Source organism: Anas platyrhynchos, chromosome 18, assembly GCF_047663525.1.
Source record: "Anas platyrhynchos isolate ZD024472 breed Pekin duck chromosome 18, IASCAAS_PekinDuck_T2T, whole genome shotgun sequence".
Lineage (NCBI taxonomy): Eukaryota > Metazoa > Chordata > Aves > Anseriformes > Anatidae > Anas > Anas platyrhynchos.
This window is the reverse complement of record NC_092604.1, coordinates 2,661,177-2,677,579: the sequence shown is the minus strand read 5'-3', so window position 1 is coordinate 2,677,579 and position 16,403 is coordinate 2,661,177. Positions and strand designations below refer to the sequence as shown.

The following is a 16,403-nucleotide window of genomic DNA, read 5'->3' as shown; positions in this document are numbered from 1 at the left end:
GGCACGTTTCTTAATTGCGAGAGCTGGTTGTTGCCAATTCTTCCGTTTGTTGTATCTTTATAATGAATTCCAATGTCCAATTTTGAGATTTATAGTCCTTACATTTGTTTCTCTGTCCGTCTGCCGCTTCCTTATCATGAGTTCCAGTGTCTTGTTTCGAGATACACAGTCCATGTCTGGGGATTGTCCTTGCCTCCCCAATGCCTCCCCAATACCTCCTTAATCAGTTCCAAAACACAGTTTAGATAGCTTTTGATGGCAGGACCCTCCCCTGTTTCCCCACTGAGTGGGTAATCCAGGTTCACAATCTTATCTGATGCTTCACAAACAATGCATGGCCTTCAGTTGCCGGCCTGTTAAATATTAAATTTCTTTTGACATTTTTACTGCTTGAAGTGGTAATGTTTCTTCACTTATCTGACTTGACTTGACACCGTGATTTTCACCTAATTGTCCTAAGGAGTCTTGTTGTCTGCATTTTACAAGGTTGCCTGCTTTCTTATCACTGTAAGCATATCTCAGTACCACATTCCCTCCTTCTAAAGAATGTAACTCTGCAAAAACAACATTTATATTCCCACATCCTTATTAACAATCAGACAGTTTATGATCCTGAAATATGGGACCAAATTGATGTCAAGTTGTGGGACTCTGCAACTAAAAACAACAAGGTTGTAGTGGGATTGCTCGGCACCTGGTGAGCTGTCTCTGAGGCCTTAAAGAGCCCTGTGGGACCACAGTCAGAAACGTGTGGTTTGCCAGACAGGGAGCGAGCTGCGGGCTCCTTTACTGATCCGACTGCTACGCCATGGGCCCCTCTGCCGCTACAGCCATCGCAGGCCTTTGCTGTTATGCCCCCTGCTGACCTGGATGTGCCTTTTGACCCAGGCCCTATTGGCCTTGAAAAGGAGATGGATCTGCTTTTCTTTGATCCCGGAAGAGCGGGATACAGAAGGCCTGAAGACCGAGTTGCTTGACAACTTAAAGCAAGACATATTGTTCAAAAGGAATGGAAAATGGAGACTTGTTTGTAATCAAGAAAAGGAATGGAAAATGGAGACTGTTAAGCCATGGAACTTAAAGGATTGTTTGTTACCTTTTCTGATTGTACGTATGTATAGGCATACTTGGGTTTAGTATGTAAAAGCAATGTTCTGTATATTTAGAATGCTTGATGTTCTTGTGTGCATGTTGGTGGAGCGTAGACTCCCCGCACACCCAGTGCCGTTTACTTGCCTTTTATACCTTTTATAAATATTACTAAATTCAGATTGAGTTGAGACTTCATTTATAACACAGCCACTCTGCTGCTGCCCTGCCTTTGCTGCCGCAGCCGGGTTGGGGACAGGCTGAACAAATTCCCAGTGTTTTTGAGAGCTTCTCCTTGCAGCCTGGTGCGCTTCCTCTTTCCTTTTTGAGGCCGTGCCAGATAAAAGCTCATCTGCTGCAGAAGGGACAGCAGCTGGTCTGTGCTGTGGGTCCCAGGGACACCTCAAAGTGGAGTAAGGGAGGGAAAGGCTCAGGGCCGTGGCCAGGAGACACAGTCACCTGCCCCTGCAGCTCCATCCTTACAACTGGGATCTGCTCCCAGCTGACGCAGCCTGTGCCATGGAAAGGGAGGCAGGCAGTGGAACATGCTGAACCTTGTGGCTGTTTGAAGACTGTGTGTAAGAAGGAAACGTCAGGGGCACTACAGGTACGTTAGGGCTCCACGTGGTGTGGGTTTTGGAAAGAAGACCCGTGGTGGAGGTTGTTTGGAGGCTGTGGGGAAAGGCAATTGGGGAATTTGTTTTTCTTTAGCACTCAGATTTGCCCTGTAGCCTTCCTCATGCTGCAGGTCATGGAGCAAAGTCTGAAAACCTTAGCTAGGAGGTGACTGACTTTGCTGGAGGTTTCTGTGCCAGAATCAGGTTTAGGCTCAGTACCTTTGCAGTTAGCCTGCCTGCTGAATGTTGTTTTTCTGCTGCCTCTGGAGAAGAAGATTTTGGTTTGCAAACATGCAGACAGTTCTCACCCAAAGGCAAGCACAGCCTGGGGCGGTAGGTGTGCACGCTTCCTGCCATAGCTCCACCAGTACACCTCCAGCTTCCTCTGCAACTCTTCAGAGCAGCCCCACGAGCTCTGGGCCAGCAGGTAGACTGCTGGGCGCTTCACAGTCCTTGGAAATCCGCTACTTGAGTGTCTTGGAGGGCCTGAGCCTCAGACACCAGCTTCAGACATCCAGTTGTTTGCAGCAGTATGACCCCTAGGAAGGGGAACAGAAAGCATCTTGCAAGGGAGTGTGTGTGTGGAGGGGAGTCAATGCCTTTCAGGCTGTGTGGCTGCTCCATAAAACAGCATCTTCATTTGAAGCATGAGCTGGGACCTGCAGATCGCATGGGATGACAAACAGCATAGGCCAGAATCAGGGCTGGTGATATGCCTTGCTCCAGTGAGGTGGTTCTGAGGCTTGGGGTAGGTTGTGTTTGTGGTCAATGCCTAGGTTTTCCTATCTGCTAAATAGGGATACCGAATCTTGCCTTTTCTTGTATCTGTGAGGTGCTCTCAGTGAGCCTTGGTTTTGCAGCCCTTCCTAAAAATGGTGAGACATAAGATTTCCTTCTGCTCCAGGTGCTTTGCCTACATTGTGTGCTCTGCTTGACCTTTGTGCTCTGGAGGGCTTCTGAGTAGTATGGTTGTTCCCATGGTCCTACAGTCACAATTTGTCTTGTGATATTGTGTTGGAACCATTTGTGGTCTTTGATCTATCCCCATTTTGCTGCTGCAGTGTGTTTGTTGTTTGCATATGTTTGAGTTAGGGGAAATAAAAGTAACTTTTATCGCTTTTAGAGGAAGCTGTAGAACCTGGAAACAAGTTTTCTGGAACAGAAAACAGCGTAGCCTAAGTCAGCACAAGTCATACTGCAAATAGAAACAGAGAAGTTCCCTGTTGGATCTCAGCAGTGGATTTAGGCTTACACAGGTCTGGAAGGCACTGGGAGAGATGGATAAATCATCTCTATCACATAAAGGGCTATGACTGCCTCCAAGGACAGGTGTGTGTGTCTGTGGATGCACTCACGAGCTCACAGACACATGCTGGTCCATGTGGGGATAGATCTGTCCTCCTCTTCAGATGAGTGTCTGCTATTGAGTCACTTCCTGTCTGCAGCTTCATGATTTTATGTCCAGTTTCATCCTGCTTTTCTCCTCCTCCTCCTCACTCCATTCCTGTCTGCAGGCCACCACTGGATGTCTTACTAGTTTCTGCCTGGAGGAATTTACTAAACAACCAGCTCTTTGGTGACAGACAGCTCACTGCCGTCACCTTCAAGGTGCTGCTCTGTATTTGTCTTTGCCAGAAAAGAGAAGAGAGAAAGCCACTAAAAGATCACCCTTCTGCAAAAACACAGACCTTCCTCAGGGCTGAGACCTCTTGGCTATTTGGCTTTTAAAGTCTTGTGCCCAGGACAGTTGGTTCTCTGCTTTGGCTCTACAGCAGCAGTAGACAGAAAGCCAGAGCTGTTCCAGTGCTGCAAAGGACAGGTCTGCACTTTGGGCATTTAACAGCTGGGAGCAAGCAAAGATCCAGATGCACCATTTGCTGACACCAAAGCTAAATGGTGTGGACTTGAAGTGGAAGAGGATCCTGCTGGGAACAGGGATGATGCCCCTCCATGGATAAACAGTACAGACAAGCTTTGTCTGACATGTATCCTAAGTGATGGTGTGAGCCCAGAGATGGAAGTGGTATTCATGTGGGATTTGTCCTGACCCTGGGGAGGAAGGTTGAAAGGATAAGGTCTGGGATGATCAAGGACTGGCATTGCCTTGAAAGTTGTTGAGTTGGTGAGAGGTATTCAGAGGCTGTCAGGTTTCCCAAGTCAGGCCCTAGCACAATTAGTAAAATTAGTTTTAAACTAGAGATCCAGACTGGAAGTGGCTTGAAGAGCACTATGCCAAGTCAAGCCTATGGAGGCATGGGGAACAAGTTGGCAGAGACATATATCTGGGAAGAAACACTGAAGTGGGAGGGGAAAACCTCCAGGTGATCTGTTGCAGCCCAGAATTTTGGCTGCATTCAGCAAAATGTGGTGGCATGTTTGTGTGTTATTGCATGGAGACATCAGGAGTGGCGAGGAGAAGAGCCTGGGACAGGGCAGAAAACCCAGCAAAGCTTCAGATTTCAGATTGCTCCCACCTAGTGATGCCTGAGAGGAAGTGATGGGCTGTGCCAAGGAGATATGTGGCTTGTACAAGTCTGGAAGGCTAAGATGGCTCAGGCTGCCTGTGAATAGGATAAATGGCTGAGCTGTGCTCTTGTAGAGCAGGATGGGGATTAACCACACCAGCAGGAGGAACCAGGAGAGGAGAGACTGGATCATGTCACCCTCAGACTATGTATAGGCTTTCAGACACTGGTTTGTATCAGCAGGGTTGTGGCAGAGCAGGGTAGCATCAGCACTGAAGTGCTGCCATTTCCTACCATCTTGCTTGAGGATGGTAGCCTAGGCCAGCTCAGGACAGCGCTGTGGGAAAGCCAGCCTATGGGCTGGCAGCCGGGAGGCCTGCACTGTGCTGGGGCATCTGATCGTGCTGGTTCCCCCCCCTTGCAGGGTTGGCAAATTCCCCTGGAAGGACTAACACTCTCTGCATGGCCAGGCTTATCCTGTGACAAGCCAGCCCCAACAGCTTCCAACATTCTCAGCCAGCCAGGGCCAGAACTTCTCCCAGATGGCTGCCAGGCACCAAGCAGAGCAAGAGAGTGAGGAGGAGGAGGAACGGCAGAAGAGGAAGGCCTCAGCAGCAGGGCAGAAAGAGCAGCAAGGTCAGAAGGGGCTTAGCTTCAAATGCCTTCGTTCTTTCCGACACAAGATCAGCGGGGACAACTGGAGGAGGCAACAGGATCCAGGCCTCGAAGCTGGCAGCAAGGTGAGCTCTGGAGGTGGTTCCTGGTAGGCTGATGGGTGCTCACACCCAGTTGTGTGTGCTGGATCAGAGCTGAGGTCTCTGCTGAGCAAGTCACTGCCTGTTCAAGGTCTGGTGCAGGGGGTGACAGAGAAGTGGCCCTATTCCTGGTGCTTTGGGCACAAATTCCCTGTAGTCAGATAGATCCAGGTAAAGCTTGTGTCTTCTAGCTCTGATATAACTATAGCATGGTTGGTCCCACAGCGTCACCCATGCCAATTGCAGATGCATTTCTGCAGGTCTCATTCAGAAGCCTTGGTGGAACTGCAGACCATGGGGTTAACCTACCCCATGCTGCCCTACTGTATGAGATCACTAGGCCTGTATTGCCCTAGGAGAAACGGACATGGAGAAAGGAGTGACCTATAAGAATGTGAGCCAAGCTTCCCCACAGCCTGCTTTGTTTTCACACAGTTTTGTTTTCACACTCAGTTTTGCTGGATGCTTTGTTGAAGCCCTTCCTTTGCCCTGACCCAGAGTAAGGTCCACTTCCAGCTGCACTGTGGGCTTTGAACCCTGCGGAACAGAGCTGGATCCCCTCAGGCTGTTAGGGACAGCTCACATCACTGCCCATGAGACTGAGCCCTTCTCCTCATGCAGGAGCCAGAGGAAAAGAAAATCGCTCTGGAGCTGCTGGAGACAGAGCAGGCTTACGTCAACCGCCTCCACCTTCTTGACCAGGTGAGCTGGGGAGCAGAAAAGTGCATGAAAGCCTGGGAAGTGATAGCCCTGCTGCAACCAGCCCCGACTAGCACAGCCTGGGCAGCCCACGCTGACAAACCAGGCACACACTTAGCAGTTGTCTTGTTCTCCTTGACAGGGCTGGGATACTGTGGCAGTGCCTGGGCTCAGTTCAGTGTGCGCACAGGCCAGGAACTGTTTCCTGGAGGTTATGGAGAGAATGAATCTGTGCAGATGTGAGCCTTGCTGGGTTGCTGGTCATCACAGCCAGAGAATCACAAAATCATAGAGTCATAGAATCACAGAATTGTTTGAGTTAGAAGGGACTTCAAAGACCACTAAATTCCAACTCACCTGCTGCGGGCATGAACACCTTCCATTAGACCAGGTTGCTCAAAGCCTCATCCAACCTGGCCTTGAACACTACCAGGGATGGGGCATACACAGTTTCTCTGGGTAGCCTGTGCCAGTGCCTCACCACCCTCATAGTAAAGAATTTCTTCCTAATGTCTAATCTAAATCTACCCTCTTTTACCTTAAATCCATTACTGCTTGTCCTATTCCTGTGCTCCCTGATAGAGTCTCTCTCCAGCTTTCTTGTAGGTCCTCTTTAAGTACTATAAGGCCTCCCTGGATCCTTTTCTTCTCTAGGCTGAACTCAATGCCAACTCTCTCAGTCTATCCTCATAGCAGAAGTGCTCCAGCTTCTGATCATCGTTACAAGACTCCTCCGGACAGGTCCAACTCTAACAGGTCCATGTCTTTCTTCTGCTAGGGGCTCTAGAGCTGAATGCACCACTGCAGATGATAGGGTCTCATGGAGAGCAGAGCAGGGTGGGAGAAACACCTCCCTTGACCTGCTGGCCATACTTGTCATGCAGCTCAAGATACGATTGGCTTTTTGGGCTGCAAGCGCACATTTCTGGCTCATGTTCAGTTTTTCATCCACCAGTACCCTCAAGGCCTTTTCCACAGGGCTGCTGTCTTTTCACTTCATCACCCATCCTGTATTTATGTTTGTGATTGCCCTGACCCAGGTGCAGGCCCTTGCACTTGGCCTTGTTGAACCTCTTGAGGTTTTCCCAGGCCCACCTCTCAGTCTTGTCCAGGTCTCTCTGGATGGCATCCCTTCCCTCCAGTGTGTTGACCACACCATGCAGCTTAGTCTCCTCAGCAAACTTGCTGAGGGTGCACTCAATCCCATTGTCCATGTCACTGACAAAGATGTTAAACAGTGCTGGTCTCAATACCGACCCCCCTGTGGGACTCTGCTCCTCACTGGTCTCCACCTGGACATTGAGCTGTTGTCTGCAACTCTAAGTGCAACCATCCAATCAATTCCTTACCCACCGAGTGGTCCATCCATCAAATCCATGTCTCTCCAATTTAGAGAAAAGAATGTTGTGCAGTGCCATGTCAAGTGCTTTGCATGTGTCCAGGTAGATGATATCAGTTGCTCTTCCCTTATCCACCAATGCTTTAACTCTGTTGTAGAAAGCCACTAAATTTGTCTGGCACTATCTGCCTTTAGTGAAGCCATGTTGGCTGTGACAAATCGCCTCTCTGATCTCTGTGTGCCTTAGCATAGCTTCCAGGAGGGTCTGCTCCATGGTCTTGCCAAGCACAGAGGTGAGACTGACTGGTCTGCCAGGTCTGTTCCCTGGGTCTTCATTTTTTCCCTTTTTAAAGATGGGGTTTAAGTTTGTCCTTTTCCATTCACTGAGAACTTCACCAGAATGCCACAGCTTCACCAGACTGCCACAGCTTCTCAAATACGAGGGGTAGTGGCTTAGAAACTTCATCCACCAATCCCATCAGGCCCTGTGGATGCATTTTGTCAGGTCCCTTGGGCTTGTGCACATTCAGGTTCCTTGGATGATCTCAAATGTGATCTTCTCCTACCTTTCTTTCAGGTGTTCTATACAGAGCTGATGAAAGAAGCCAAAAATGGGAAAACAGTCCCAGAGGAGGTGGTAAAAATGATCTTCTCCAACATTTCTTCCATCTACCAGTTCCATGCCAAGTTCTTCCTGCCAGAGCTGCAGAAGCGCATGGAGAATTGGTGAGCTGTGGGAGGGGAGGGTCCAGGATGCTTGGGTTAATTTCCCAGAATAAAGGAGCAGTGGCGAATTTGGCCTCCCAATAGGACTAGAGAGTTCAAGCCTGTTTTGCTCCAGACATCTTTGTGCTGGACAGCACTTCCTTAAAACAGTCCAGCCCAGATTAAGCTATTTCTGAAAAGCGGAGTGACATCTCATGTGGCTTAGGGGTGTTCCCAGGAATGAATGCCAAGGCTGGCTGGCCATGTACCTGTTCTAGAGAGTGGGGAGTTGTATGAGGATGTAGCCATAAACCTCTGTCATGCATAAACTGCCCCCCTTTTTTTATCTCTTGCTGTCCATCTTCCCTACGGTCTGAGGAAGCTGTGGTTCCCTGCTGCAGGAGCTCCCACCCAAGGATCGGGGACATGATCCAGAAGCTTGCACCATTCCTGAAAATGTACGGTGAATATGTGAAGAACTTCAACAAGGCTGTGGAGCTCATCACCGTTTGGACAGAGAAATCACTGCCCTTCCAGGAGCTCATTGCTGACATCCAGGTGATAGGCCATGGCAGTGTGGGGGGACCACAGGAATGCTTCCCAAAATCTCCCTCTAGGGAGGAAGCAGAGGAGAGTAGGAACTACTGTGTTTACTGTTTCTTTCTCTGTGCATGGGTCAGAAGAGGAAGGTCTGTGCTAACCTAACACTGCAGCACCATATGCTGGAACCAGTGCAGAGGATCCCACGCTATGAACTCCTCTTAAAAGACTATATCCAAAAACTGCCGCCTGAGTCCCCAGATCGGAATGATGCAGAGAGTAAGAGCTCCTTGCTGTAGCCAGCAGTGGGGTGGGTTGGTGGGGGAATTGACAGCTCCTGACATTGTACATGGGCATCAGGCTACCTGGGTCCTCTCAACAGCTGCTCTTGGATAAACCTCTGAGTATGACACTTTTCTGACCCCTTTAGGGTTTGTGAAAGTTGTTGGGAAAGGTGGGTGATGGTTCAGGATAAGGTGCGCTGCTGCAGAGCATTTCCCTGCAGGGAGATCTGCCACGACCAGGGGAGGTATCACAACCATGTGGATAACAGCAGTTCCCAGTCCAGCTGGGATGAAGGATAAATTAGCACCCTGTGTTTCCCCACGACTACCTGTGCTGCACAGCCTAGCAGGACCCAGGCACCTGTGTGGTGCTCAGGGCCATTCAGATGGTATCCAGGGTAGGACAGCAGCCACTGCACGTGCAGTTGCTGGTGAGGACAGATGCAGGAGTTTTCTCCTACCTCTCCACAGCAGGAGCTTAACTTTTCTCTTTTCCTTGCAGAGGCTCTGGAGTTGATTTTCATGGTGGCCAAGCATTCAAATACAGCTATTGCTGAGATGGTGAGTGCCTGTCACAGCTGGCAATGCTTTGCAAATCATGGCATGGTGATTTGCTGGCACTCTGCCAGATTTTCTCATGGCCTCTTTGCTGTGCAACTCAGAATAGAGCAAAACCCTGCCCAGAATGGGGCAGGGTTCAGCCGGGGAGGTTAGACTTTGCTTTTGATGTCTGACCCCCATCTCCCCGAACCTGGGGAAATAATGTCTGTAGCATCAGCCGTGTTGTGACTGGCTGTTTCCAGGCTGGAAGCTGCTCGTGAAGGTCAGTCTGGGGTGAGTGACATGTGCCATCTCCCCCGGTACTCAGTAGCTGGGCTGGGGCTGGAGGGGATCCAGGTATGACAAGGTGTTGGCTGTTCAGCTCCCTCCCAGACAGGTTCCCCTGCCTCCCCCAGGAGCGGCTGCAGAACCTCTGGGAGGTCTACCAGAGACTGGGCCTTGAGGATGACATTGTGGATCCCTCCAATGAGCTGATCAAGGAGGGGCCAGTCCAAAAAATCTCAACCCGCAACAACAGCACATCGGAGAAGTACCTGTTTCTGGTGGGAGCCAAGATGCCAGGGGGAAGGGGCAGGGAGCAGGTGGGATAGGGATGGCAAGAGGGGCAGACAGCTTGGACAGGGGTGGTGGTGGCTCATCTCTGTATAGAAAGGATTATTTCAGATCTGCGGGGTTTGAACACCCTGGTTCAGGGCTCCATGTGTTTGGGAACCTCTGATTCCCTGGGGGAGGCCAGAATCCTGTAGTGGTTTCCCTTTGTAGGGTGGGAGAGGGCTGGGGCAGAAGTAGGCACCTTTTAGTCCAAATCTTTCCCAGGGATCGGCTCAGCTCCTAGGGTCTGAGGGGCCCTTGATCCTAGTGAACCCCTCAGCCCTGAGCAGATAGGTTGCTGGGCACAGACCCACACTCTTCTTCTCCTGCACAGTTCAACAACATGCTGCTGTACTGCGTGCCTAAGGTCATTCAGGTGGGCGCTGAGTTCCAGGTCCGCCTCCGCATTGACATGGATGGCATGAAGGTCAGACAAGCCCTTTGTCTTTTTGCTTTCCCCAAGGCCCTGGGGAGCAGTTTCAGAGGCTTCCTCCAAATGCAGCCCTCTCTGTGGTGTAGTGTGGCTGCTACCTTGTACTTCCTGGGAAGGGAGGAAGAATTTGGAGCCAGAGTTGATGTTGTGGGTGAGGGGGACTGGTTGCAGCCTGATCCTGTGAGATTGCACTGAAATATCATGCACGGATTTGAGGGGCTGAAGGGCTTCTGCCTGAGGGAACTCCCTGTTACTCACTTCACAGATGGAGGTCCCTTTGAGCTGGATGTTTGTTCAGCTGTTTCCCATGTTCTCTTCGGTGTCTCTCAGGTGCAGGAGCTGAATGATATGCAATTCCCTCACACCTTCCTAGTCTCGGGAAAGCAGCGGACACTGGAGCTGCAGGCCAGGTAAGGGAAAGAGTGATGGCCCCATTTCTCCTCAGGGAGGAGGGATGCCAGCTTATCCATCTCGCTTTTTGCACTTAGGTCTGGGGAGGAAATGAATGCCTGGATCAAGGTACAGCTGAATGCTGTGAGAAGTGGCACATCCCACACCAGCTGGATGCCTGGGTCCCCAGGGGTGCTTATCCCCTACCTGTCAGTGTTTGGGTATCCCCCCTATCTGTCCTTCCAGCCCTGCCTTCCCTTCTAGGCTTTCCAGGATGCCATTGACAGGAAGGAGAAGAGGAGTGAGAGCTTTAAGATGGTTGTGCGTGGGCTGGAGACAGGAAACCCCACACTCAAGGTAACCCTTCTGTCCTTCCCATGTCCTGTCTGTCTCCAGCACCCCCATACGCTGAAGCTCAGGGAGCACTTTGAGCACTTTGCTGTGCCTCAATTTCCTAAGCTAAACCCTACAGAACTAGTGGGGGCAGACTGGGAAGGGACGAGTAAGTGCAGAGGGCCTGAGGAGGCTGAGAGAAGTGTGAGCAGGACCACCCTGACCATAGCTAGCCAGCCCCAGCAATGCCATTTCCCACCCTCAGACAGAAGAGCTGGGCTGCCGAGCCCCACAGTGGGTGCGGGACAACTTGGTGACCATGTGCATGCGCTGCAAGGAGCCCTTCAATGCCATCATGCGCCGGAGACACCACTGTAGAGCTTGTGGATACGTGAGTTACCCTCTTCCCCAACTCTTCCCTTCCCTTCTGGCCTGAGCAGTTGGGCCAGGAATGCAGCCTTTGTACACTCTGCACCCCTTTACCTGGGTTCAGGGCTGTTTCCTGTCCCTCAGCTCCTCATGGAGTTATAGGGATGCCCCAGTTTTACCCTAGCCCCATCAGTGTCCATGCCTGATTGTTGTAGGTGGTGTGTGCTCGCTGCTCAGAACACAAGGTGAAACTGCAGTATGATGGGAACCGCCTAAACCGTGTATGTCAGGAATGCTATGTCTTCCTGATGGGCCATGTAGTGCTGGAGGACCAGGAGTGGAAGCACAAAGGCATCCTGGAGGTCAGTTGTACCCCTCTCTGCCCATCCTCCCTGTGCCCTGCTCCTCCAACCTCTGCTGCCATTCCCAGCCCTTTGATCAGTGCCCTTTCTGCCTCCACTAACACTGGGTGTTTAGAGATTTGTTGGCTGTTTTTATTTTATTTTATTTTATTTTATTTTTATTTATTTATTTATTTATTTATTTTTTGGCAGAAGGGAGCTGCAGAGATATCAGGCAGGAGTCTTCTGTGCAGTTCCCTGCAGCTGCTGGACAAGAACGGCAAGGGAGGCATGAGGGGCTGGTTTGTTATCCCATGGGATGATCCCCTTGTGCTGTACATTTATGCAGCCCCCCAGGTAAGGCTGGGCTCAGCTCCATCTGCAAGGGGGCAGCCCAGTGCTTAGATTGCTTGCCTTTCATTGCTGTGTTCTCTCTTGGCAGGATGTCCGAGCCCACACCTCCATTCCACTGCTGGGCTACCAGGTAAGGGACCTGCCACAGGGCAAGGCCCAACACCTCTTCCAGCTGGCACAGTCCGAGCAGGTCTATACCTTCCTGGCCGACACAGAGGAGCTGAAACAGCGCTGGATGAGGATCATGGCACGCTGTGCTGCAGGGATCATACACCCAGAGGAGGGTGAAGATGTGGACTCATGCAGTGAGGCAGAGTGAAGCCAGGCCCAACTCCTGGGCTGCCTGGTGGGTCACACCTACCCACCAACACCTCCTGTTCATAGCCAGACTTAGGCAGATCCCCCACCTCTCTGTACTTTAATTTTTCACTGCAAAAAGGGCAAGGTGGGGGTATGTTTGTCACCATATGGACAAGCCAACTCCCCCTCCCCTCCCCTCCCCTCCCCTCCCCTCCCCTCCCCTCCCCTCCCCTCCCCTCCCCTCCCCTCCCTTACCTGAAGATGGAGGTACCTAGGATGTGAGGTGGGGGGAAAGCCATGGCATTCGGGAGAACCCACAGCCTGCCTGGCATTGGTCTGCTGCGCTGTGCTGCCGCCTGAGGGCAGCACAGCTTTCACGCCTCAGCTTTCCTCCAAGCCTGGTGGTAGATGCCATATGGCAGACATAGCCTGCTGCCATAAATCCTTCTTCTTACCCCAGTGCAGTCTAAGGAGCCTTTATGGAGGTTGTATTTTCTGGAGTGTCCTGCAGGATTGTCAACAGAGACTGTTCCCTGGCATAATCTTACCCATAACCAGGCCCAGTCTTGCACCCTGCTGAGACCAAGCTGGTGGCTTGCCCTCACCCAGCTCGGGGACCTTAGTCCAGGATTTAGGATGCTGCTTTCCCAGCCTGTCAGCACTCCTGGCCTCACAGTGCTGCAGTCCCATGGTGTGTGGGTACCCTGTAAAAATGGACACCCCCATCTGTGTCCCTGTGGTGGCCTGTACTCTGCCCATCCCAGACTTTCCCAGGACCTCAGTCTGCTCACAAATGCTTTTTGTAATACACCATAAATGTTTGTTCATTGTCTTTTGTATTATAAAAAACAAGGAGTTCTGTTTGAGGAGCGAAAGTTGCGAAAGCTCCCTGCTGAAGAAAGGAGCTGTATAATACTTGGCTAGACACTATGAAAATTCTTTTGCTTAATGTAACAAAAAAGAGAACCCCCTCCCCTTCTCTCCTTCTGCATCTCAGTTGCCTCTTTTGTTCAAGGACACTGCTGCAAAGCTCATATAACCACCTCCTGATAAATTGCTAAACTAGTGTATCAACATCCTGCCTTCCCGTCTCACACTGGGCCAACATGACCAAATAAAAATAGAAGTTGAACCACAACACCAAGGAAGACTATGGCCTTCATCTTCACGGCCACCAGAGGGACAGAGACGACCCCCTAGCAACAGTGCGCGCAGTCGCAGAATATACCAGGATGTGCTGCGTAATCCCGGAATTACCAAGATATAAAAAGGGACCCTGGCGGGAGTGAGGTGCGCACCGTTGGCGGAGCCGAGACTCCCCGGCCGCCCAGTGCTGTTTTGCTTGCTGTTGGCTTACTCAATAAATTCCTTTCTATGGTTAATACAATGCTCTCTGAAAAATTAATTAAGGGGGCAACTTATAACAAATTTGGTGCCATGACTCGGATGAAGGCAATTTGATTGAAAGACCTTCGGAGGGGGCGCCCTGCTGATTTCAGCAGCCTTCGCTAGGACTACTTTAATTCAAATCCTTCACTGACGAACCCTAAATTCAGCAACAAGCAAATAAAGCCGGCAATCCCAAGTAATCTTTGTGCGCGAAGAATGAACGAAGACTCATGGGATGAGTAAGTATAGGCTGGTGTGCCATTCGGTTGGGGTTGGCATCCCGGAGCGTATAGTTGTGAGATGTCCAGCAGGACGAAGCGAGTGTGGACCCCTCGGTAATACGGTTCCCACATCCCGCAAGGGACTGGGCCATGAAAAGGGGGAAGCGATTCGTGCATGCATGTGTGAAGGTGCTCCGGAAGATGGGACAGAAGAAGAGTAAGCCTTCTGGTCCCATGGGTGGGGTAACGTCTGATGTTAGGTTACCCCGGGATTAGTGATTAAAAACTATGAGGAATCCCCTTCTAGGCAGGGAAAAAATAAAGTAAAAATAATACATTATAGTGTTGAAGTTTGGGGCAGTAAGCAGATTCGAGGAGACCACCTTTACTGGCCCATATTTGGGTCTTTTGAAGATTGGGTTTGTCAGGCCTAAATATTTATGTAAACTCAAAGGAACCTTTTAGTTTGGAAGAAAGTGAATATGCACATTTGTGGATCGGCTCGGAAACTCGAGCCAATTTATACCCTCTAAAAGAAAAAGGAGGGGATGGGAGGCACAAGAAAAACCGAGAATTAGAGATCCCAGCCCCACTGCCTCCCTATATTCCACCTACTCCACCTGCAGCCCCTCTGACTCCCAGGCTTCCTAATCCACAACCCCAGGGAGATGCTGATAGCGACTCTGACTCTAGCGCTCAGGGACCAGTGACTAGGAATATGTGGCCGTCCACATTAACTCCGGGGACGTCCGAGATTTTAAGAAAGACAGGAGGAGGGTAAGCGAGCTTTAATGGCAACTGGCATAATGTTTCCAGCTGCTGAGGAATAATTCTAACTGGAATAATAACTGTACATTGTATATTGTATATATAGAAGCCCGGACATTTTTGTTAAAGTGTTCTTTTATACATATGTTAATATGTAAATATAAGAACTGCCATTGAGGTGTATGTCTAAGGGAACAAAATTTGCCCAGGCATATTATCGGCTCATCAGGTTTAAATGTCCTCAGTGTAATTGCCTACAGGCAGTTAATTTACAGTGGTCTGATTTTACATGTGTATCTATATATTGTGGATTTTGGAGGGATTGGGATTGACTAGTAAAGAGATCCTAGGAAAACGGTGGAATATTAACCACTGTTGATTACAATAGGAAAAGGTCAAAGCAAAGAAATCCTGAGGAAAAGCCCCCTAGGATGTATACTAACACGGTGGAGGGATATAGTGGGGTGAGAGGGTACAGAAAGTAAAAGAACTCTTATCAAATATTGTAATCAGTGGTGGCCACTTTATAAACTAGAGGATGGAGAGGAGTGGCCCCTAAATGGAACTATTAATTATAACACCATATTACAGTCAATGTTGTTTTTGTGGAGAGAAGGAAAACAGGATGAAATGTTGTATATTGATGTTGTTTCAGCATCTTGGAGGGAAAAGGTACGGAATTAAGTTGGCCCCTGACTGAGCCTTTGATGTTGGCATTAGAAAAGTAAAGGCTAGAGAAAGATAAAGGAAGTGTTAAAAGGGTTGTTGAAAGTGTTAAAGGTATTCAAAGTTGAATGAGCAGGGAAAGAGGATGTAGGAATGTTAATAGCTCTGCCTCAGCCCGAGGCTGAGATCCTAAAATCAGGGGTGTTAGTCCTCTGGGGCAAAGGGTCTGAGAAAGAGAGTTGTTATGGAAACAGAAAAGCAGTTAACTCTTAAAACAACCTGAGTTCATGTGCAAGCTCAGATTGCCGATGGGACCGCTCAGGGAACTGCGGACAATTGCATTCCCTTGACCAACCCCACTGAGACCCTAATCATCCCGAAATTTATGATCAGTTAAGTAAATACTAAAATCTGGTTGAATTGGGAATTGAGAATATTATTCCTAGATACGGAATTATAGAAACAATTGACTCTGACCGAGGCCCTCATTTTGTCTCCAAAGTGTCTCAAGAGACTATGAAAGCTCTAGGAACAAGTTGGGAATACCACACTCCATGGCATCCCCAAAGTGCTAGAAAGGTAGAGCAAATGAATGGTGAAATTAAGAAACAACTAACAAAACTTATGCTGGAAACTAAGGCTTCTTGGGTAAAATGTTTACCTGTTGCACTGTTAAACATATGGACACAGCCCAGAACTGATGTAGGAATTTCTCCTTTTGAAATGCTGTATGGTATGCCCTATGACTTGGAATTGCCACTTGATCACCCTCAATTCTAATTAAGACTTACTCAATAAATTCCTTTCTATTATTAATGCAGTGATCTCTGAAAATTAATTAAGGGGGCAACTTAAAACAGCTCCACCGAGGAACGAATAACAGTCTGTCTGCTTTTGGAATAACAGCACTGATGTATCAGCAGACTCATATGCAAGCTGATCCAAACTGGGTGCACCTCAGGTGTACCTTGTCTGTTAACTATCTCTGACATTGTGCCATCTCAATAATATCAGTGGATGTACCCAGCACCACCTTGGAGCTACATAGAATGTGGAAATTTCTAGTATGTTAATGTTACTCTGTTAACAAAACTGACGTAGTAGCCGCTTGCTGTTTCTATTTTTTTTTTTTTTTTCTGTTCAATAGTCTCCTCAGAAGTTGTTGTGGACATGTTGTGTATCTTTTCTGTTCTT

The 16,403-nt window shown here is 49.4% G+C and overlaps 1 protein-coding gene across 11 annotated transcripts; it reads left to right on the top strand.

Annotated features, from left to right (window-relative positions):
* The first annotated feature begins 1,400 nt into the window (after positions 1–1,400).
* On the top strand, positions 1,401–13,552 carry LOC101793373 (FYVE, RhoGEF and PH domain-containing protein 2). Of its 11 annotated transcripts, none has more exons than XM_038165051.2 (17): positions 1,401–1,696; positions 4,692–4,911; positions 5,548–5,628; positions 7,542–7,690; positions 8,071–8,227; positions 8,350–8,488; positions 8,996–9,054; positions 9,266–9,327; positions 9,416–9,596; positions 9,980–10,072; positions 10,409–10,488; positions 10,567–10,660; positions 10,733–10,825; positions 11,067–11,192; positions 11,386–11,532; positions 11,725–11,868; positions 11,954–13,552. In XM_038165051.2, the coding sequence occupies exons 2-17, from the start codon at positions 4,714–4,716 to the stop codon at positions 12,182–12,184; spliced, it is 2,034 nt and encodes a 677-aa protein (XP_038020979.1). In that variant the 5' UTR covers positions 1,401–1,696; positions 4,692–4,713; the 3' UTR covers positions 12,185–13,552. The 11 variants fall into 11 exon arrangements, with proteins under 11 accessions (XP_038020979.1, XP_038020978.1, XP_038020977.1 ...); XM_038165050.2 differs by having other exon boundaries at positions 4,688–4,911; XM_038165049.2 differs by having other exon boundaries at positions 4,596–4,911.
* Positions 13,553–16,403: the final 2,851 nt, after the last annotated feature.